This window comes from Megascapheus bottae, chromosome 14 (genome assembly GCF_031878675.1).
Source record: "Megascapheus bottae isolate mThoBot1 chromosome 14, mThoBot2.hap1, whole genome shotgun sequence".
In the NCBI taxonomy this organism is placed as follows: Eukaryota; Metazoa; Chordata; class Mammalia; order Rodentia; family Geomyidae; genus Megascapheus; species Megascapheus bottae.
The window spans coordinates 43,522,953-43,546,161 of NC_143522.1; the positions used below are offsets into that span (position 1 = coordinate 43,522,953).

General features: G+C 44.0%; 1 protein-coding gene across 1 annotated transcript; it reads left to right on the forward strand.

Moving 5' to 3' along the window:
* The first annotated feature begins 15,375 nt into the window (after positions 1 to 15,375).
* On the forward strand, positions 15,376 to 22,671 carry Ptgdr (prostaglandin D2 receptor). Its single transcript, XM_090345456.1, has 2 exons — positions 15,376 to 16,206; positions 20,824 to 22,671. The coding sequence occupies exons 1-2, from the start codon at positions 15,376 to 15,378 to the stop codon at positions 21,052 to 21,054; spliced, it is 1,062 nt and encodes a 353-aa protein (XP_090201582.1). The 3' UTR covers positions 21,055 to 22,671.
* The last annotated feature ends 538 nt before the right edge of the window (positions 22,672 to 23,209 follow it).

Below are 23,209 nucleotides of genomic sequence, written 5' to 3' on the forward strand. Positions count from 1 at the left end.
GAATAGCTAGGATTACAGGCATGAGCCACTGCGCCCGGCCCTCATATATTTTTGGAATGGATTTTTTTTAAACAAAAGAATTAGTATTCTACACTCTTGTATCATCCCAGAGTTGAACTCTGAAATCTCAATACTTTATTGTTGTTGTTGTTTTTGGTCTGGGGCTTGAATTCTTTGCTTGGCCATTGGGCTCTGTGCCTGAGCTCTTCAGCTCAAGGCTAGAGCTCTATGACTTGAGCCACAGCGCCACTTCCAGTGTTCTGGTGCTTAATTGGAGATATGCGTTTCATGGACTTGGACTTTTGTGTCCTGGCTGGCTTTGAACAGATCCTCAGATCTCAGCCTCCTGAGTAGCTTAAGATTACAGGCGTAACCTACCAAGCACCCAGCTCAAGTCTTATTTTACTGTTGAGCTTCAAACTCCCTTTGAACTCTCTTGTAAAGTATTTCTCTCTCTCTCTCCCCCTCTTTCTCCTCTTCTGTCAGTTGTAGGGCTTGAACTCAGGGCCTTGGCCCTGTCCCTAAACTTTGGTGCTCAAGGCTAATGTTCTACCACTTAGAGCTACAGCTCAAAGAGTGGTTAGTTGGAGCCTGCCCAGGCTGGCTTCAAACCATCATCTCCAGGTCTCAGCCTTTTGATAGGATTAGAGGCATGAGCCATGAGCACCTGGCTGTCTCTTAATGAAGAAAACTTCCATTCCCCTTTACACGTACATTTTATGCCTTTTTATTCTCAGAATTGAACATCATAGTTCATTCATCGATTGTTTCACATCACAAAAAAATTCCTTTTTTTTAAAGTCATGGGCCTGGGTGTTGTCCCTGAATTCTTCAGCTCAAGGCTGCCACGCTACCCCTTGAGCCATAGCAACTCTTCCGGTTTTCTGGTGGTTAATTGGAGACAAGAGTCTGACGGACTTTAGTGCCCAGGCTGGCTTGGAACCTCGATCCTCAGATCTCAGCCTCCTGAGTAGCTAGGATTACAAAGCCACCACGCCTGGCAATATATATATATATATATATATATATATATATATATATATATATATATATGTATGTGTGTGTGTGTGTGTGTGTGTGTGTGTATTAAATTAAATAAAATGAGAAGCCATTTTTACTCAACTCATCCATAGGTGTCAAATTCAACCCCCACCATAATTCACATTTGAAATCCAAAGCACTTTGAAAACTTTCCATAGATAAACTGTGAACGGAGAGTCTCTTAGGCCAGGCTAGAGAAGCGAGCCCTTCTTTCCCCACCCATCTCAGAGTACAGCCCACACAGGGAGGGAACAAGACAGTCCAGTCCTCCACAGAGCATTTGCAACACACATTTTTCCATTTCCAGTGTCGTCGGTTCCATACTGGCAGGCACATAGTTGCTGTGTGGCAGAATTCATTTTATAAGAAAGAAAAAAAAAAACACCCAGTTCTTTCTGCTATAGTTTTTCTTTTATTTTCCAGACAGGATCTTATCCTCTTGCCTAGGGCCAGCCTTCAATGGAGATTCCTCCTACCTATTACTCTCCTTACTTCAGCTTCACAGGACAAGGTTGGATTCCACTGTGTCCAAGAAGCTCCTGGTGATAGGTCAGGAGAATTCCTTCTGCAGGGCTATCCGTAGGCTCAAGTCTTGTTGCTGGAGCAATCATGTGGCTGTAGGAAGTAGGAGAGGCCTCTAGGCTGAGACATGCTCAGTATGGAATGGAGCATGTGGCAAGAGAAGCAGATTCTCTTCTTTGGGAAAACTTTCCCGAGGCCAAAGTTTCTTCATCAGTTAACATAGGTGAGCCCAAACCAGCTTATACATTTCCTTCATTACTAAGGGAGAAGGGAAGGGGGAAAACAGAATGACTAGGAAGGGAGAAGAGAGGGAAAGAGGGACAAAAACATGGGAAGAGGTATCAAGGTTCAAGAAGCAATGGACCCACTGCCTGACAAATGTAATTGTAACCCCTCTATACATTATCCCAACAATAAAATACAATAAAAATATTAGGGGAGATATCAAAGAGAATTTTTTTAAGTCAAGCAGGAATTACCCAGGCTGCAGGAAATATCCATACCACCACTCTAGTCCATGAATTGGAATAGAATCAGCTCAGGAGGGGGACAAGATATATACAGACGTTGTGAGAAGTTTCAGTGCTCAAGTCACACTAGGTTAAGGCAAACTGCAGGAAGTGAGTAAAAGTAAACATGGAATTCAAGAACTAAGGGTGCAGCAGATATTTTTTTAGGCTTGCTGGCTATGGAAGACTCTAAAAGTATTAATATTTTTAAATCAGTTGACAGAGGAAAAAGGTGGAAGAACAAGGACTATTTAAACTGAAAATATTCCTCAGGAGAATAAAATGTGAAACTATGTCTACTTCTTTAATGCCTTCCCTCATGCAACTGTAAGATAAAAAGGAGGGCACGTGTAGTTCTTCTTACTTCCAATTAGAGGGGAAAGAATCTGGGTGATGGCCTTCCATTAAGTAGCATTGGTTTTGACAGTTACTCCACTTAGGTTGATTAAGAACAGTTGCTCATGGGTGGGAAATCACTTCCCTTTCTTAGTAGAGCCAAAGGCCTGGGAATTATAGAAGCAGCATCCAGGAAGTGGAATGGAAAGGGTCTCAGAGTTTTAAATCTGTTGGCATCATTGAAACCCTCAGCCTCTGTTTCCTTATTTATAAAATGAGTATATGGGCAGTGGTTCAAAATGATTTTTACTCCTCTAATAAGACTAGGAAACTCTCAAGAAATACAGATGGTAATGAAGATGAGTCTGATCCAAAAACCCTGTGTGCTTCTGTGAATATGTCAAAATGAACCTCTCTTGTATAAGTCATCAAGGCTAATGTAAATGTGGGGTAGCAGGAGAAGAATGCAATTGACCAATTGCTTACACACTAGGGAGTCAGAATCTCTGGGAATCTGAGTTTTTGAACAGTCCCTGGTGATCTGAATATGATCATTCTGTGTGTCAATATTTTAAGAAACACTGACCAAGATTATTAACATCTCTTCCAGTTCTGAAATTCTACAGTGGGGAGGAGGATAGAGAAGGAGGTTGAGGAGAGGCCAGTTTCTTGTGCTGTAAAAAAAGAAGTGTACAGAGCCAGGAGTTTGGCCTAGTGGTAGAGTGCTTGCCTAGCATGCATGAAGACCCTCGGTACCACAGACATGGAAAAAAGCCTGAAGTGGTGCTGAGGCTCAAGGGGTAGAGCTCAAGCCTTGAGAAAGTCCAAGGACAGTGCTCAGGCCCTGAACTCAAGCCCAGGACTGGCAAAAAAAAAATATACATGCAACCTGAGAGTTGGTTGAAAGTATAGAGTTGACTCCCCACATCTACTGACTTCTACTCTTGATTTTTTTTTTCAAACTTGTTTTAAGTGACTGAGAGGACAGAATAGAGAAACCAAAAAGAAGAGAAATCCAGTCTCTGTGGGGAGAGGGAGTTGGGAGAGGGCCCTGTTATTGTACCTATTAACAAAGGTATCATTACTATTATAAGTAATTATACTATTACAACTATTATTTATAAATACTATTTACTATTACTATTATAACTTCTTTACATATGATGTCAATTTCCAGAGAAAAGATGACATTCTTAGAGAGAAGAAATATTTAAATTGTTGCACTTTATTTGATTGAGGGAGGTGATATTAGAAATATAATACAGTTGAAATTTCTCATGTGTTTGCTCTCTGACATCCTGTCTTAAGAGCTGACAACTATACAAAGAGAAAGAGCATAACCAGAAAATTCCAATAGACAAATTTATTTTTGTTTTGCAGAGAGAGAGAGAGAGGAGTTCAGAATTCATATAAAAAAGGCAGTGTTAAAGATAATGCCAGAAATCTTCCCCTACAGAAAAGTAAGAAAACCGCATTCAGTACCCAGTTGGCATTTTATGGTACTGCTTCCACTGAGATGAAATCTTAGCAGAGTCCTCAAGGTCTCTGCTGTCCCATGGACAAGTGTTCATTGTGAAACCAGGATAATGCCTTCTTCCTGAATAAATACCCTCCTACTGCTGCTGCTCGGAAGGTATGCCATCTTTACTACTTCTTCTAAGCTAAAATGCAACATTATCTGGTTCTTTACCCATATGTTTGCGGTTGTTATTCATAGGAACTCTTTGTGCTATCCTGATCTGTTTTGTACTAGTACAACAGACTGTATGATTTATAATAGCCAAAAAATGTCTCACAATTCTGAGAGCTGAAAAGGTAGAGACTAACAGGCTGTCATCTGTCAAGGGCCTTTGTGTTCATCCTCCATGGAGGTCAGAGAATTAATCAATTCACTCTTCTTCATGCCCAGGCATCTCTCCTTAGGCTCCAGCCCTCAAACACTGTTGCACTGGTGATAAAATTCCCAGTATATGTTTCTTGGGGTCACATTCAAACCCTTAGAACAGATAGAACTCAGGAATGAAATATAGAAAAAAACATTGCCTCATTTTAGAGGCTAAGAAGTGTGGTACTTTGGTGCCACAACATTCATGAATCAAATTTTGGCTACAATTTGCTAGTAAATGGGAGATAAGGATTTCACAGACTTTGTTGCCTGGATCAGCTTTGAAATGTGATCCTCAGATCTCAGCCACCTTAGTAGCTAGGATTAAAGGCATAAGGTACCAGTGCCAGCCTTGATTTAGTATTTCTTTTTTCTTTCCTTCTTTCTTTTTTTTTTTTTTTTTTTTGGTGGGTCATGGAGCTTGATCTTGGCCTGGGCACTGTCACTGAGCTCTTCAGCTCAAGGCTACCACCCTACCCTTGAGCCAAGCCCCACATCATGTTTTCTAGAAGTTAATTGGAGATAAGAGTCTCTCAGACTCTTGTGTCTGGGCTGGCTTTGAACCTTGATCCTCAGATCTCAGACTCCTGAGTAACCAGGATTACAGGCATGAGCCACCACGCCTGACTGATTTAGTATTTCTTAAGCCAAGAATCTTATTACTTCCATTACTCTCAATTCCATTATTAGGTAGAGTTTCAAAAAGAAGACATTTTTTTTACTGGAAAGAACTATGCTTCCATGCACCATAAACCTCTTTAATCCACATTCTTCCCTCTTATTCCAGGGAACAAATCATGTTTCTACTCCATGACACACTCTTGCTTGGCAGATCTTAGAGCTGAAAACAAGAGAAAGGCTCTCTCCAACTCTGCTCCCGTGTCACCTGCTACATACACTCAGGCCACCCTCCTACTTTTGTTTCCTAAGTATTGATGAGCCAGTTTGTTAGTCATAGCCTTCCTATGCTCTTCTCTGGTTCTTATCTTTGGAAATTAACTGGAAAGACTGGAAGGAGTGTGGTGGATAGGAGTTTGGAGAAGAGCAGGCAAAGTAAGTCACTTAAGACCAATGTCATCTGCAGGAGAGGACCGGAAGGGATGTCAGGTCTGAAGGGCACAAAGGCAGTAGAATCATTTGAAAACATCGTGAAGGAGCAGGGCGCACGTGAGTTCTACAGAAAGGCAGGAGAACACCAAGAATTCACACTGCATTTTGATCACCTTTGATTGTGACCCGGGATGACCTTTGGATACACGAGGTACATTGTCATTTCTAGCTTAGACCATCTTTCCTAAGTAGCACTGAGCAGTTATTATAAAGAATGGAAATGTAGCCAGTCATCAGTGGCTCATGCCTGTAGTCTTAGCTACTTAGGAAGCTGAGATCAGAGAATCTCAGTTCTAAGCCAGCCTGGGCAGTAAAGCCCATGAGACCAACTTAAAACCGATTAAAGACCTGAAGTGGTGCTGTGACTCAAGTGGTAGAGCACTAGCCTTCAACAACAAGAACAACGGACTCTGTATATCACCTTTATCATGACAATAAAAAAAGTTCAATGACAATGCCCAGGTCCTGAGTTCAAGTCATGGGATTGACACAAAACAAACAAAAGAATGGAGATGTAATGGGATAGAGTCTAAAACTTAATTGCAGTCATTTATCTAATTTCATATATTAATTTTTAAATTTATATTATTATTGTACACAGGGATGTACAGAGCGATTACATTTATATGTCAGATAAAAAGTACATTTTGAACAATATCATCTCTTTCCTTGCTCTCTCCCAGTTTTTCCCTCATCCCTCCCTACAAGCTGTGTATGTGTGTATTTATATATATATATATATACATATATATATATATATATATAATCTAGTGAGTATTACTACTGCATTTGTTCATCCTTAATCCCACTATTTCTTACTCCCCCTCCCCCCCCGCCACCCTGGGCTTGGTGTTAATCCCTTAACCTTCATGTTGGTTGTATCTCTACTGCTTGAGCCTTATATTTCTGGCTCATTTGCTAGTTCATTGGAGATAAGGATCTCACAGACTTTCCTGCCCAGGCCAGCTTTGAAATATGATCCTCAGATTTCAGCCATCTTAGTAGCTAAGATTATAGGCATAAGCTACCAGTTCTCAGCCTGATTCAGTGTTTCTTAAACCGAGAATCTCATTACTTCCCTGGGGCTCTTAATTCTACTATTAAGTAGAGTGTCAAAAAGAAGACTTTTTTTTTTTTACAGGAAAGAAATATGCTTCCATGCGACATTACCTCTTTAATCCACATTCTTCCCTTTTATTCCAGAGAACAAATCGTATTTCTACTCCATGACACACTCTTCAGATATGTGAAAAAGATAATCAACTCTTTATTAGAACTGTAAATGGCATTACAGGATTATATGGAGAACTGATTATATCATATGAAATTTCTTATGAAAGTGTAGATAAGCATTCCATCAAAGTGAGCTTTCTTGTTAACTCCAAAGTAATAACACTTGTTGATCATTCTTCACTCCTCTGTAGGCCAAGTTCTGTCATCAACTCCATTAACAAAGTTAACGAAGTTAACTCTGAATTGGACTCCTTCATTGTGGGCCTGGGTTTCTGGAAGATAATGCCAGATAATGTTAGGCTGGGAATGGTCTTTACAGTAGGGCGAAACTTAATATTTCCTTAAGGGACTATAATTCTGAGTTAAGCCTGCAATTCTTCTCTCCAATTACTTAAATCTCTTTTGAGAATTTGATTCATATCTGAAACCCTACATTTCTGCTCAGTGAGGTGCCTATACTTAGCATCTCCAATGCCAAGGTCAATATCAAGCTCTGGCTTGTACATCCATGGGCCTCAGCCTGCATGATCTCCTAGCATTTCTGACATAATTGGCCATTTCTTTTCTTGGGTTCACTTGGCTTCAAAAAACAAAACATAAAAACACTATGATCTCTTAGTTTTTTTCTTAATTCATTTCCCCTTCTATCTCCATGGTTACTTCTTGCTCTTCTCTTTCCTTGTGAATACTAGAGAGCCCCAGAGCTCAGTTATCTTCTGGTGTCCATTTATATTCATAAGTGTGATGACATACTCCAGTCTGTGGCTTCAAATGCCAAGTGCTTGTTACAGTTGATCAAGAAGCAGAAGCCAAGACAGATTAGATAGAAGAGATTTTGTGCCGGAAGGAAAGGAAATGGTAGGCAGAGAGAACTTTCACTCCCTTGATGACATCTCTGAAGAAAGAAGAAAGGGTAGGGGTTGGGTAGAAAGAGTATTAAACTTCCTAGACAGGTCTAAGGAAGTTTAGTCAAACTGGTGGAGCATCCTTGAAACATTTTGCATTTGAGTTATACCATGACCTGCAGGAATGAGTCTCTTCTGTGCTGGTCCTGGGCTGGAATGTGGTTTCTGGGAGAACATCGCAGAAGATCTGAATGCCCTGCTCTAGCAGTCAGCTAACACTTCCTGCCACAATCCACTCTTCACACTGCATGGATCTCTTTCTCTACAGAGGCTCAGGAAGCTCAATTCTATCAGTTCGCTGGGCCTATAATTTAAGAAGAGGAGGCAGCCAAGCACTGTGGCTCACACCTATGAGCCTAGCTACTCAGGAGGCTGAGATCTAAGGACTGCAATTCAAAGCCAGCCAGGGCAGGAAAGTCTGTGAGACTCTTACCTCCAATTAAGCCCCCAAAAGGCAGAAGTGGAGCTCTGACTCAAGTGGTAGCGTGCTAGCCCAGCTGGTTGTTCTTAATTGGAGATAAGAGGCTCTCAGACTTTCCTGCCTGGGCTGGCTTCAAGCCATAATCTTCAGCCTTCAGAGTAGCTAGGATTATAGTTCTAAGGAACCACAGTCAGCCCACATATTCTTTGTAATGGACACAATGGCTTAGCATCTACAGTGCATCTGAATGTGTGCTACCGTATTTTCTCAAGGTATTACCGCTGAGCTGCTGCTTCTATTGTGAAAGGCTGTTTCAGAATTCTGTGAGGTTGCCTTCTTCTAGGAGGTCCTACAGGATACCACTAATGGAGCCAGGGGCCTGGGTTTGCTCCTGTATCTCCTATATTAAGAAAATGGTCTCTAGTCGAAACTTGTTCTCTGTGGGATCCCGCAAGCATGTATTAAGCTTGCAGACAGGGACAATGGTGACAGAAAGGAGAGGTAAAGCCATGAGTGGAATATGCATCTTTTCCTATGAAGCGACACTGGAGAGCCAGGATAGAAGAGGGGGCTCATGCATGGACAGGCAGGTAGGCTGCTTATTTTTTTGTCCTCTCTCTCTCTCTCTCTCTCTCTCTCTCTCTCTCTCTCTCTCTCTCTCTCTCTCTCTCTCTCTCTCTCTCTCTCTCTCCCCCTCCTTTCTTCCTTTTGTGCTTCTACTAGGACTTAAAAACTCCAGGCTCCTCAGATCTTAGCCTCGTGAGTTGTAAGGATGAGTTTTGGAGTTTCTAATTAAGACTTGAAAACTCATGCTAGAAGCTTGTACATAGTTCTGAGGAAAGGGAGCTTCTGAATTTCTAAAATCTTGAGGCCTAAAGGATAAAGAATTTTGTTTTTACTCTTAAGTTTTCCTTGCACATGTAGCTGCTGGGAGAAACAAGCTGTTGGGTTTTTTGTTGTTGTTGTTGTTTTTGTTTTTCCTTTTTACCACTTTTCTTTTCCCTGTTTTGAGTGCCAAGTCCACAGGCCATAGCTAAGAGTGGGAAAGAGTAGAATACAAAGTCCTGGTGAGAAGGGATGCTTTCCGGTCTCCAGCACCCCAAGGCATCAGAGGAATGCACATCTGAAATGCAGCAGGGCAGAGAGCAAGACCTCCAGGCAGGACACAGCCACAGATGTCTCAAAAGGAGAAAACGTAGACAGACAATTTCACTGTTATTTTGTTTTTCACTTTTTAAGTATGTCCAATTCAGAACTCTATTCACAACTCATACTTGTGAATTTTATTAAGTGTGAAACCTACCTACAAGACTCTTTTGAAAAGAACCTATTGGAAAATGCAATGTAGATTTTAATATCTTTCCCCTTTTCTTTCATATCTACTTTAATGTACTGATTCATTGAAAATACAGTAGCAAAGTTATTTGGAACTAGATTGAGTTATAATCCTTTTAGTAGAAAGCACTGTAAGAGTTATCACTTATTACATAAACATTGTAGACTAAGCTACCATATTAGGCCTCAAAAAAACAGGATAAAAATCAGAATGGTGTCTTTTATACTTAAGTTCCTGGCCACTGAGCTGAAACTAAACTGCTTACTTTCTCCAAGTACCTCCCACCTTGTGTCCAGTACTTCAAGTAGCCCATTCAGTTACGAATCCATCAATGCCTTAATCCATCCATGAGGAGCCGGCACGATTCAATTGGCAACTGAAGATTCAGTTCCCAACACTTGAGGATCAAGCATCTCACCCATCAGCTTTTCCAAGGTATTTCCACTTTAAACCATAAGAATGTCCCAGAACAATTAATTTTTTCTTTACTTACAAAATTATTCCTAACTGTAGATTCAATGTATAAGTATCTTACTTTCACCTCTTACTGGACTAATCCTATTTTATTTCAATTTCTTTGCCTTATAAATTTCTTGGAATTTTAGAACTAGAGATTATAGGAAGCCATAGCCATAACTGAGGTTGCCATAGTTACTTACCCCTTTCTAATCCCATTCCCTTCACCTTCTTGGCATGTAGACAGAGTCTGCCATTCAGATGCTCTCTGTGCCTCATTGTTCAGGAGGTTTATGAAGAGGGAGACTCACTACCTAGACATGATTAATGAAATTGTTATTTTTTGGCGTTCAACTCCACTCTGGGTCCTCCCTCTGCCCTAGAAGTCAGGCGGGGGTGGGCTATTGAAAGTTTGAATCTTCTAATGAAATCTCTTCTTTAGTATATGTTCATTTTATGTTGCAGTAACTCAGAGTTTTCTACTGAAGAGTTCATGTCTACTGTTCTTTTTCTCTTAAAGCAGCTACACAAAAATAATAAAATGAATGGCCTCTTTAAAAGTTTGTGATAAGCCGGGACCAGTGGCTCATGCCTGTAATCCTAGTTACTCAGGAGGCTGAACTCTGAGGTTGGCAGTTTGAAGCCAGGCCAGGCAGGCAAGTCTGTGCTCCTCTTATCTCCAATTAAATCACAGAGAAAGCCTTGAGCAAAAGGAGCTCAGGGATAGTGCCTAGCCCAGAGTTCAAGTCTCAACACCAGAAAAAAAAGGTCTGTTGTAAACATTTTCATTAATTCAGACCATTCTTCCACAATGTGACTGTATAGGTAAAAAATCCAGAAACACGCCTCCATTCTTGCGTTGGCATGGCAGTGTGGATGATGAGAGAGTAAATGACCCACAGAGAGGGACAACAACAAAGTCCTGCTAGCTTCACATGCTGTCATTTTTTGCTAGTCACCTCTTCCCCCTCCCCCCCCCCCACTCTCCACCAGTTACCTCATAGCCACGGGGCCTGCTCCACAATGGCTAGCCCATTATTTTTCTAATTCTTTATACCCCTGGCATTCCTTCCAAGACTCACTCACCTCTTCATTCTCCTTGTTTCACTGTCATTGTTTTCAATGACCATCTCTCCCCATTTTATGTAGATAAGAATCAGATCGTCCAGGTTCATAGCTCTATCTCCAGTGCTATTTGGCAAAAGGACTAATGGAGTCCTGTCAGTTTAACTCATTTCGAAGCTTCAAAATCAATGTCCACTCCAGTATTCCTTTACCATGCTTATAATCTTAAACGCAGCTGTTTGGTTAAATGTCATGCCTATAGATTGTCCTCTGCGGGGCTCAGTGCGTAGCCTAGTGGTTCGATTCAGTACCACATACTCAGAAAAAGCTGAAAGTGTTGCTGTGGCTCAAGTGGCAGAGCACCGGCCTTGGGCAAAAAGTGTCCAAAGAGAGTGCCCAGGCCCTGATTTCAAGCCCAGCAAAAAATAACCCCCAAAACAACAACAACAACAACAACAAAAAGCAAAACACACCTAAATTGTCCTTTATGAAACTCGAATGACTAAACTGAAGAGACATGTATTCTCACTCATTAAAGAAGCGGACCACAGGAACTTTCATACTATGTATTCTTTCCTGTTATAGGTGGAGAGCTTTCTTTTCTTTGTAGGGTTCACTCATCACTGTGATCCATCCGAATCCTCAAGTCATCCTTCTTTGGTCATTTCTTTTTTCTTCTAGCATCTTGTTCTCTTTCCCAACTGGTTTGCTTTGGTCATCCATCAAAACTTGAACACTTTTTATTCCATTGGAAAAAAGCTTTATCTTGGCCCCTCTGCCTCTCAGACTTCTTTTATACCCAGATTTACAAGGCAGACTCCAGTGATTCAAGGCACACGTAAACTCCATCTTCTGCAATCTGATAATTCCCCTACTATGGACTCTTAAAGGTTATCAGTGACTTCCTGAGGCCAAATCCAGTCCTTATTTCCCCCCTCGCTTTGCAACATGTGAACTATTATTACAGAGATTGGCAGGTTCTGCTGACTGTCCCCCTTTCTTCCCTTTCTTCTTTTCCAACACAGCTTCAGCTTTATTCCAGGTGGTGAGTGTTAACTAAAGACTGGCATTTTCTGCTTGTCTACATGGCTGTTGTGAGATTTGAAGTCTTTCTGTGTTTCAATGTGTCCTCTTCTAGGATCTCAGATGTTCTGTGGATAGTGGGAAGATGGAAAAAGGAACAAATGGAGACAATATGTAGGAGGCTAGAATCAGCTGTGTGATGAGTCATACAGGCAGGAAAAGGTAGTTTTCACATGCCTGCCTAAAGAAGAGAAAATGGATCTGGTAGAGGATTAGTCTCTGCCACATGACTAAGCCATTCAACTATTGGACTGTGCCCAACAAGATCAGCAAACATGATTGGAACAATCATAGGTCTTGTTGCCCAAATGGGTGTCTTCCAAGGCATGGCACCTCACTCAATTCTTCCCTTAAACCAGCGTTTCTTTCTCACTCTCTGCTGTACCACATGTGTAACTGGGCATCGTTTTTTTCCTGTGGAACTTGTACTCTGCCATAATCAAAGCCGTCCCCACTCACAATGTCTCACAAGACTTGCCAGATATGCAAAATGAACTTTGACAAGCACATGCTGATATAAAAGCGTAGATTAGATAAATTGTATTTTCAAATTCCCAGAGAGGCAAAATTACAAGATATTAGTGAGGTTGGTGATTGTTCATGCTAAATGCCTTTTCCAAAGAACAAAACAAAACAAAAAGTACAGATGAAGCTTATAAGATATATGCAGATAACAGTGTCTCACTTCCCAGAACAATTCTACTCTTCATTTATTCACTCTCTGTACTCTAAACCAAAGTCCTCCTCAGTCCAAATCAAATTCCTCCTCAGTCTAAATCAAAGTCCTCCCCAGTTTTTCTTTACCATGTTTGCTTAGATGAAGCTGTTTTGTTGTTGTTGTTGTTAAAAGTGTTATGCCAATCAGATATCAGTGGCTTATGCCTTTCCTCCTTGGTAATGACGAGGCTGAGATCTGAGGATCTTGGTTTGAAGCCAGCTCAGACAGAAAAGACTCTTATCTCCAATTAATCAGAAGAAAAATCCCCAAAGTGGAGGCATGCCTCAATCAATAGAATGTCATCCTTGAGCATAAAAAAATCCTAAGAGAGTATTCAGGCCCTAAGTACCAGCAAAACTATAAAGCACATGCTTGTAGAAGGTCAAGTGATTTGGGTCAAGTCCAGCTCACTCTCTAGATCTCTAGAGGATTTAATCTCCTTAAAAATGGAAATTCTTTCCAGACCAAACAGTAGTTGGGGAGGGGGGGGAAGCAGAAAAAGCCACAAAGGAGTATGGAACATTTCAGATCCTTTTTAGTAGCTGTCCCTCCCAACTTCTGAACAGATAAAGGAAATCTTGGGCCAGGTATTGTAGCCCACACCTGTAATCTCACCTACTTGGGGAGGCAGAGGCAGAAGGAACATGTATCTGAGGCCAGCTCAGGCAAAGTTAGCAAGACCCTATGTCAGTAACAATAGTACAAACAAAAGGATTGGGGCATGGCTCAAGTGGTAGAGACCTGCTTAGTAAGCCCCCAGACACTAGCATCTCAGAATAAATGAAGGAATGAATAAAAGGAAGCCCCGGGCTCTTTCCTTTCTCTCTTACCCTCTTTTCTTCTCCATGCTTCTCTTTCTCCAAAACAGAGGCTCCAGGAATCCAGAAGAGCTGAAGGCTACCCGAGACTCGACATATACTAATTATATGAACCTGAACAATTTATTAGACACTCTGTGTCTCATTTCCCTTATTTGAAAATCGAGCAGTAGAGAATATTTCTATGAAGCTGGGCACTGATGACTCATGGACTCAGGCCTGTAATCCGAGCAGAGATGTGAGGATCTGGTGATGAGAGAGCAGACTAGGGAACTAACTGCATTGAAAGCCTCTATTACGTCTGAGCCTGTGGATGGCTTGGAGAGTGCCCACCATGCACAAGTGCCCGTCAATAGAAACTCCTGTGACTCCATAACTGTGCCAAGCACCTCACCTTGTCCTCATTCTCACAGCCATCTATATCTCATTGATGAGGGAATAGGCGCTCAGATCCACTAAGTCATTAACCCAGGGTCATGCAGCTAGTGGTAGAGCTCAGAACTGCCCCTCCTAAAGCTTGCATGCTTCTTTTCCACTGTCTTGCCTCAGTTACTGGCCAGACTTCACAGTCTGGAGGCAGCCTCTCTGGATCCTTTAGTCTTTCACCTCTGGGGCCCCAGGGTTCGGTCCTCTGACTCTGCCCATCACAACAGGCATGCAGCCAAAAAATGAGCCTCTTCAAGCCAAGGCATAACTGACTTGCTTCCATAGTTTAACCCCAAATCATTCCACTCAGATTCCACATTCAAAACCAGTTTCTGCCCCAGGATATGGAGTGCTAATTACAAAATAAAAATTTGAAAAATGTCTTTTTGATGTGGCCCAGTCAAAGCTAGAAGAGAAGCAATCTTTTCTAGTAGTCACAAAGCAGAGGCATGAAAAAGCTCTCCAGCTAGACTACTACTATTTTCTGGCTTCAAAATCCATGCCCAAACCTGCAGATATCAGCTACTAAAACAACTGGAGAGAGTTGTGGCATACAACTGTCTCCTAGAGGCTAAATCTGCCCGATGGGTGCTGAGTCCCTCAGGCTCATACAAACAATAGAGTACTAGAACCAGGACTTGATCCCAGGCCTATCTGATATAAAGTCACTGTCAACGGTATCCCGGGCAAAAGTCACCTTTTGGTTTTTCCTGTTTGGAACACACACACACACACACACACACACACACACACACACACACACACACACACACACACACTGAAATTATTTGGTCATCCTTTGGGAAAGAGAAGCCATGGACAGACAGATGGACTCTATGAACAGACTGTCTGGCCTACATCTGCCATCTTGGGGAGATCACTTAAGTTTCTAAGGCACCCCCATTTCTATGTCCTCACCTACAGGATGTAGATCCCTGTTAATGCCCCCAATCTAGAAGATACTGAGAAGCCATTAAGTGTTATGCAAATGTTGGTTATCTTGGCCCAGAAAACTGGGTGGTAAGTAGCCTTTTTTGGGCCTCCCCTCTCCCTATATCTTCAGAGTCCAGCCTGTGGACCCCCTCTTCCCTTTCCCCCTTCATTCGATCAGTTCCCTCCCCTCTGAAGCAGGATTTGATCTTGAGGGTTTAGCCCCTGGCTGCTTTCCCTCTTTCCTCCTCCGGGCCACTAAGGTGCGCCTGTCTCTACAGAGCCCCACTCATCAGAACCCCGCTTGCAGCTGCCGCTGCTCTGCGCTTTCCGAGCGCTGCACAGCTGGCTGCGCGCAGGGCTGGCGCCCCGCCCTGGCACTGGGGAGTGACCGGGGTTTAGATAGGAGGCGCCTCTGGTCCTCTCGTCGGGGGCACCCTACGGCCTCGCAGAGCTTCCTCCTCGGCTCAGCCTTTCCTCCCGAGGAGCGGCCCGGGATGGAGCGCGGCGCCCTCCGCGCCCCGGCACCGTGGCCCTTATCCTAGCTGCGCCCTGCCTTCCAGCCCGACGGGCCACCGGCCATGAGGTCACCCGCCTACCGCTGTGACAACGCCACCTGGGTGGAGGAGGGCTACTCGGCGACGACGGGCTGGCTGCTGTTCAGCACGGGGCTTGTGGGCAACCTGCTGGCTTTGGGGCTGCTGGCGCGCTCGGGGCTGGGGTCCTGCCCGCCGCGCTCGCCGCCTTCGGTCTTCTACGTGCTGGTGTGCGGCCTGACCGTCACCGACCTGCTGGGCAAGTGTCTCCTGAGCCCGGTGGTGCTGGCCGCCTATGCGCACAACCAGACCCTGGCCCGGCTGGCGCCCGCGCCCGGCAACTGGCTGTGCCAAGCCTTCGCCTTCCTCATGTCCTTCTTCGGGCTCGCCTCGACGCTGCAGCTCCTGGCCATGGCGCTGGAGTGCTGGCTTTCCCTAGGACACCCCTTCTTCTACCAGAGGCACATCACCCCGCGCCGGGGCGCGCTCGTGGCGCCCGTGGCCAGCGCCTTCTGCCTGCTCTTCTGCTCCCTTCCCTTGGCGGGCTTCGGGAAGTTCGTGCAGTACTGCCCGGGGACCTGGTGCTTCATCCAGATGATGCCCGAGGAGGGCTCATCGTCGGTGCGGGCTTACTCGGTGCTCTACTCCAGCCTCATGGCGCTGCTGGTCCTCGCCATCGTACTGTGCAATCTGGGCGCCATGCGCAACCTCTACACCATGCACCGGCGTCTGCAGCGGCCTTCGCGCTCCCGGGATCCGGCGGAGCAGACGGGCGGCCGCCGGAAGGCGTCCCCGCACCCGCTGGAGGAGCTCGATCACCTCCTGCTGCTGGCCCTCACCACCGTGCTCTTCACCATGTGCTCCCTGCCTCTCGTCGTGAGTGCTGGGGGCGGCGCTCCGGTGGCTGGCGGGAGGGATGGGGCGGGCGTGGGTGCGCCAGGCGAGTTTGTGGGTGCTCTGATCCCCCATCGGGTTCCCCGCAGGGCTCCAGGGTAGAACCCAGTTTCCTGAGCCAGAGAAAAGGGAAGGTGAGAAAAGCAAGAGCTGGGAGGGTGGCGTCTTCTGCCCCGGGTCTCCCTGCCTCCTTGGCAGTGTGGGTGTCCTGTGGGCGCTGCCCTCGACGTGAGTGGTGTCACAAACCGGCCTGAGGCTCGTCTCCGAAGTCTTGTCGAGGGCAGGCCTGATGCTGGGCTCTGATCTGCGGAGGCGAACGACTGACAGCCTCCACCGGGTTGGTTTTGGAAAACGCTGGTGGGTAAAGCTGGAGGCGAGGCTGTCTAGGTAGGGGTGGCGCAGGGAGGCCAGGAGGCTGCAGTGGGGAGAGCGGTGACATTGTCACAACCTCTCCCGACTGCTTCCGCCTCTGTCTTGCCCAGGGAAGTGGCACATAAAGCTATTCGCTGAGGTTTCAGTTGGATAAAGGGACAGTGGTGGTGACCGAATTATCATTTTTGAAGGTTTTTCACTTCTGGGGTTCCAGAAGTCTGTCTTGCTTTTTATTTTTTTCTATATGGCTCTTAAAATAGTGCTTGCAAATGAATATTTGTCATCAATCCAATTTTAAAAAGAAACAGTTTTCATGGTACATATGTACTTAAAATTGTACACAATTATTATGATTACATCTTGAGTTTCACCAATGAAAATTGTGGAAATAAAGTCTGAGCATGGTGATGCATGCTTATAATCCAAGCTACTTAGGGAGTGGAGATTGGGAGAATTGCAGTTCAGGGACAGTCCCAGCAAAGCAATAGTGAGACTTCAAGGTTAGCCAAGAAGCTGGGCAATGGTGGTATACACTGAAATCCCATCTAGGAGGGAAGATAGATAGGAAAATCATAGTCTAAGGTTACTGGGCAAAAGAGTATGGGGTGAGGCGAGGGAAAGGGGGCCAAAAACATGACAAGGGGTATCAATGTTTGAGAAGTAATGCACCTACTACCTAATGAAAGTAACTGTAACCTCTCTATACATTACAATAAAATAATAACTATAAAAAAAGTAATACCCTCCCACCACATCTGAAAAATAACTAAGGCGAGACATGGCTGGGAGTATGGCCCAAGTGGTAGAGTAATTAATTCCCTATCAAGTAGAAGACCCTGTGTTCAAATCTTACCGCTGTCAAAACGAAAGGAAAAAAAATTTAAAAATACTTTTTTTTTTTCCTCTTGTTAGATTAGTGCCTACCAAATAGTCACAATTTTTGCCTCTTGGCCCATTAAAAAACTATTTACTCTCTGGCCCTTAACATAAAACATTTCCAGACCACTGTCATATGTGTGGAGTTCACTCATCCAGGATGCCCTAAAACATCCATAGAAATCTAAACCTGCATTTCAGTATTCACACAAGGAATGCAAAAAGAGTGAAACAGAGTAAAAGGAATCTCTAAGGAGATCTGAACAATTCATGGAATATTGTGAACATTGAAAGAAAGAATAGAATTGAAAATGCTTTTCTAAAAACAGTGTGACGTCTCACATTTGTCCAATGCAGACAGTATTGTTCACAGGAGCTGTCATCTCTAGAAAAGATATGGTTTTAGCATCAGGCATGGACTTGTGTTGTAAAATAAGGCTGCATCCAGACGTGAACAATTGTAAAAATCAGTGCTAAAAACTATCTGCTGTCTTTTCTTTCCCTTCCTTGCTTCCTTCCTTCCCTCCTTCTTTCCTTCCTTCCTAACTTCTGCACTCCCTTCTTCATCCCTTCTTCTTTTATCCTTTCTTCTTTCCTTTCTTCTTTTCTCCCCTTTCTAGCATTCCTTTCTCCCCTTTTCCTTCAGTCTCTTTTTCTCCTCCCTTCTTTCCCTCCCTCCCCTTCCTTCTTTCCTTTTTCCTCTCCTTTCTCTCTTGCCTCTCCACCACTCTTTTCTTCCCTTCCTCCTTTCCCTCGTCTTCCTCTCTCCTTTCTCACCTTGTCCTCTCCCTTCTCCTCCTTTCCCTCCTCCCCCCCTCTCTCTCCTTTTTCAGTGTTGAGGATTGTGCCATGTGTTGAGGATCGAGTCATGTGCTAGCCAGTTCTCTGTCACTGAGCGAGCTCCCTGCTTGAGCATAATTCTTACAAGCTGAACTTCACAGTTGTGTTGAACTAGAGTAAAATGTTAACATAGATTGTTTTCAGTTTTTTATAGCAAGGAAGAACTATAGGGACTATTACATGAACTTTAGAGGACTCTTCCATGCATGCTGTCACATGTGTATTGGGAGATGGTGGAGGAGCAGAGGTGGATGGCAGGGTGCATGTGGAGGTGAAGTGGGATCCTCAGATGAACACTATCTCTGGTCTGTGTCTGTCAGAACCCACGGAGTCAGTAGAGTGCAGGACGCGCTGTCTGCATGGAAACGGTTCACCTGGGCATGCCAGTCTGGCCTGCCAGAGTAATGCTTGGAATGCTCCTTCCGAAGAGGTGTTACCGATATCTAACGGATAACAGGCAAATGACCTTTCCCCTGAGGAAGGACCTAAAATGAATCCGAAGGGCTGGAGCAGAGGGTTATAACTGGAGTGTTATAGTGAACTAGAAAGAAGGCACCAGAATGGAGAGATTCGAGCAGGGGTGCTCTCAAGTCGCCACCTAGCGGGCAATAGCAGCATTGTCCCAGTGACCCTTAAACTGTCATAGGCTCTCCTCTCACACTTTATGTACATTGAGCCACTTTGAAAGTGAAGGATGTACCATTTCTCACAACAAATCTAGTGACTTGAAAATACAGATAACAACGAAAGGTATATAGCTCGGTGGCAGAGTATTTGCCTAGTATGTGTGAGATGCTATCAATTCCCCATACCACAAACAAACAAAAAAGAAAACAGGTGATCAAATAGAATTGGTAAATGTAAATTCTGCGGGTAGCTCATCCTTGTAATCCTAGTGACTCAAGAGATTCTAATCTGAAAGCTGGAAGTACAAAGCCTCCTAGCAGAAGGGCCCACTAGACTCCATCTCCAAAATAAGCAGCAAAAAGCTGGGCTAGAGGCATGGTAAAGTACCAGTAGAGCAAGTAAGCCAAGCAAGTCCAAAAGCCTGAGTTCAAACTCTGGCCCTGGCTCTAAAAAAAAAAAAACCCATAGAAATAAAATGGCTTGTTTTAATTATGTAAGTATCATTCAGATCCCATTACCAGGATCCCAAGTCACCAAACATTTTCACATTGTTCAAATTATATTTTGCCTTTTTCCATATTGAGAAGTACATGGCACATGTAAAACAAACTCATATTAAGTATTTATTCTTAAAACCAACTTAAGAAGCCAAGCAAGCTGGGCACACCTGTAATACTAGCTACTCAGGGGCCTGAGATCTGAGGGTAGTGGTTCAAAGCCAGCCTAGAGCCCTAAAGTCTGTGAGACTTATCTCCAATAAACCACTAGAAAATGAGAAGTGGTGCTGTGGCTCAAGGGGTAGGGTGGTAGCTTTGTGCTGAAGAGCTCAGGGACAGTGCATAGGCCCAGAGTTCAAGCTCCATCACACACACACACACACACACACACACACACACACACACACACACAGCCAGGCATTGGTGGACCACACCTGTCTTCCTGTCTACTCAGGAGGCTGAAATCTGAGGTTCCAGGCTTGAAGCCACACTGGGCAGGAAAGTTCATGAGACTCTTACCTCTAATCAATTCCAAAAAAGCCAGAAGTGGAGCTGTGGCTCACATAGTAAAGCACTAGCCTGGAGTAAAAAAGACCAGGAACTGAGTTCAAGCTCCAGGAGCAGCACTCAAACAGACAAACAGATGAAAACAGCTTCACACAGAGCCTCTGCCATCACATACTGACTGCTCTGCACATATGCACTACCTACCATGTCCAAGACTCTCTGCAGTTCACTGTGGATACAAAATGGAAAAGTCACCACAAGTTTCAGGGGAAGGTGATTAGGGCCACGGATGGGTTTAGCAGAGGAAAGCAGCCACTCCTAACTGATTAGATCATAGCACTCGCTAGGTTGACCATTAAGCAAAGACTTCTAATCCATATTGTCACGTCTAATACAGACCCTCCTTAACCACCACTTGAACAGGCGTCCCGAAGGGATTGATATTTGAGGACCTTGAAGGGAGGTACTGTCTGCCTGTATTTCCATTGGGAATAATGTAGTTACTTGCTATGATGCTCATTTCTAAAGGTTTAGAATCATGTCTGGTTGGATAGTCTGTCTATAGACAATGGCTATTATTATTCCTATTGTCGTTTTAAGGCAATAATGGAGGGAATGAATGTGTAAGTAGAAGGAATAGCTGGGTCCGGCCTCTTAAATGCACTACAGTGGAGTGGCCGAGCCCACTGCAGGGCTGCACAGAAAAGGCCAGGAGCATAGCTGCAGGAGTGAGCTTTGCTGCTGCCACATCTGCCAAATATGAGTGCCTTCAAGCTAGCCTACTGTGTTTTCACCAAAAGGTAGGTGAAGTCAGCGAGTTCACTTCAGCCACCCACCTTCCACTACCCAGAAATCTCTATCGTGTGCTTCTTCCAAACAGTGTCAAGCTTACTACCGAGCATTTAAAGCTCTCAGCCAAGCCCCGGAGGAGCTGGATGACCTTCGAGCCTTGCGGTTTCTGTCTGTGATTTCCATCGTGGATCCCTGGGTTTTCATCATCTTTAGGACTCCAGTATTCCGAATGTTCTTCCGCAAGATTTTCATAAAACCTCTTAAGTATAGAAACTGGTACAGTCACTCCTCCCAAACCAACAAGGAATCCAATTTGTGACAGAGTTTTACACGCTCTGGGAAACGGTTTTCAGGGGGAAAAACACAATTAAAAACAGTTAAAGTTCTTCGGCCAGGAGTTTGGCCTAGGGGTAGAGTGCTTGCCTAGCATGCACGAAGACACGAAGACCCGGGTTCGATTCCTCGGCACCACATACATAGAAAAAAAAAAAGCTGGAAGTGGTGCTGAGGCTCAAGTGGTAGAGCTCTAGCCTTGAGAAAGTCCAAGGACAGTGCTCAGGCCCAGAGCTCAAGCCCAGGACTGGCCAAAAAAAAAAAAGTTAAAGTTCTTAAAAGTTATATCCTATAACCACAGCATCCAAATACACTTCCAAAGTGTTTGATATATCTTAACCATGCAGTTTCACACTGTGTTTCTAAACCATTTTAGTGCACTTTTTTTTGTTTTGTGTAATTGAAAAGAACACAAAATGCATATGTGACAAATAATGTTATGTCTCACAGGAATGGTAGGAAAGGTCCCAACTTTTGTAATTTGTGTCCTCTATTTTTCAGAGAGGTCTTGAGGCCTATGGGGTTTTATTTAAATTTAGTAGAGATACCACTGTTTACAATTATTGGATGGTGATCTTAAAAAAGCATAATAATATCTTACCCTGTTTATTTCCAGTAAAACACACCTGTTTATATCCTAATTGTCCCTGTTAATTTTCTTGCCAATTGGCCTAAGTCTAGCCTAGATTATGGATATCTCCCAGAGAAGTGAGATGAGGACCCAGTCAGGCATGGGGGGCAGTTCCCCGCAGTTATCTGGGGTACTACCTCATGGTGTTTTTTTGTGTGGGTGCTGCTAAAAGAACAGAAGAGTTGAGATATCACTAAAGTCCACAACTCAGGAAAGAAAAGAAGTGATTATCCTTTCCAGTCCAGCCTGTGGTGTATTGAAGCAGAGGCATCAATAGGAATCAGTATTTGGGAGTGGGCCCTCAAATGTTCTTCCAGTGACTGGAACCCCCATCTCATAGATTTTTATCCTATTGATGGGTTGATTGTGACTTATGAGAGAACTATGTTGACTACATTTATCTGTGGAACAGCACTTAGGTCAGCAAGGCCTCCAAGGACTCAGCTCAGGTAGTGTGACAGTGGCTCACTACCTACATTTAAGGCCCTCTACTAACACCACTATGGCTCCAGCAATCTGTGCCTTCAAGTTAGAAACAGAATGTAGCTCAAATGGAGCACAGTCAAGCACTTTACTGGTCCATGGAAAAGTTTACAAGGTTGACAACACTACATCCAGGAGGAGAATACAGGGGGGAGAAGCTGACAGAAGAGGAGGTCCCCAGTCCATCTGCCAGCAGGAGTTTTTTCCTTTGATGAGAGAACAGCCATGGGACAGTTGTCCCCACAGCCCTTGGATTTTGAGCTGAAGAGCTATGGCGTTCCAGCCATTCCTTCTCTTTTCCAGCTTAGTGGCCACCCCATTTTTTTAACCTCTTGTTTTTTAATATCTCAGAGATGATATCAACCTGGTAATAGGTATACTCTGGTATAGCAAAACTGTGAAATAGTCCAAGTAAGAGTATGACATAGTGTAAAATGCACTTTGTTTCTGAGTTTGGCTTTTGTGTATGCGTTTACTGTGTAAGTATGCACGTGTCCCTTCTCCCCTGGGAAAGTGTATTTTGTGTTCTGTTTTTTCGTCTTTCGTTTTTTGGATAATCATGGAGATGATTCAATAAAACCTTGGAAGAATCAATAAATGTAACTTTATGATATAATATGTTTAGGGAGAAAGGTATTTTGTTACATAGAACAGGAAAAGGCTCGCTTATGTTGAGTTTGCAGGTGCCATTCTGTGAATTCTCTCTGGGTAATAGTGGAAATTATCATGCCTTGTCCTGCTAGCCTTTATATTACCTCTAGCAGATTTCCACAGGTTTATGCATAGGCTTAGAGATCGTTAGTTTTGAGAAATGTTGACATACTGTCCAAATGAAATCCATGCAGATGAACATCAGCTGAGTAGGGGTCTTTATTCCTCTGTAGCCCTCTCACCAAGCAGGTGCTGCGGAAAAGAATAGACAGGCTCGGGTCTCCACCCGACGTGGTGCTCCTCTGTAATAACCCACAGGAGAGGAGGCCCGAGCACTGGGTCGGGCTGTGAGGAGAAATGCACAAGAAAGGGCCCC

What these genes read in the sequence shown, in the direction of transcription:
- Ptgdr (XM_090345456.1), top strand. Translation starts at nt 15,376, where the DNA reads ATGAGGTCACCCGCCTACCGCTGTGACAACGCCACCTGGGTGGAGGAG. An exon ending in TGTGCTCCCTGCCTCTCGTC is followed by an intron (nt 16,207 to 20,823) that starts GTGAGTGCTGGG and finishes TCTTCCAAACAG; the next exon opens with TGTCAAGCTTACTACCGAGC.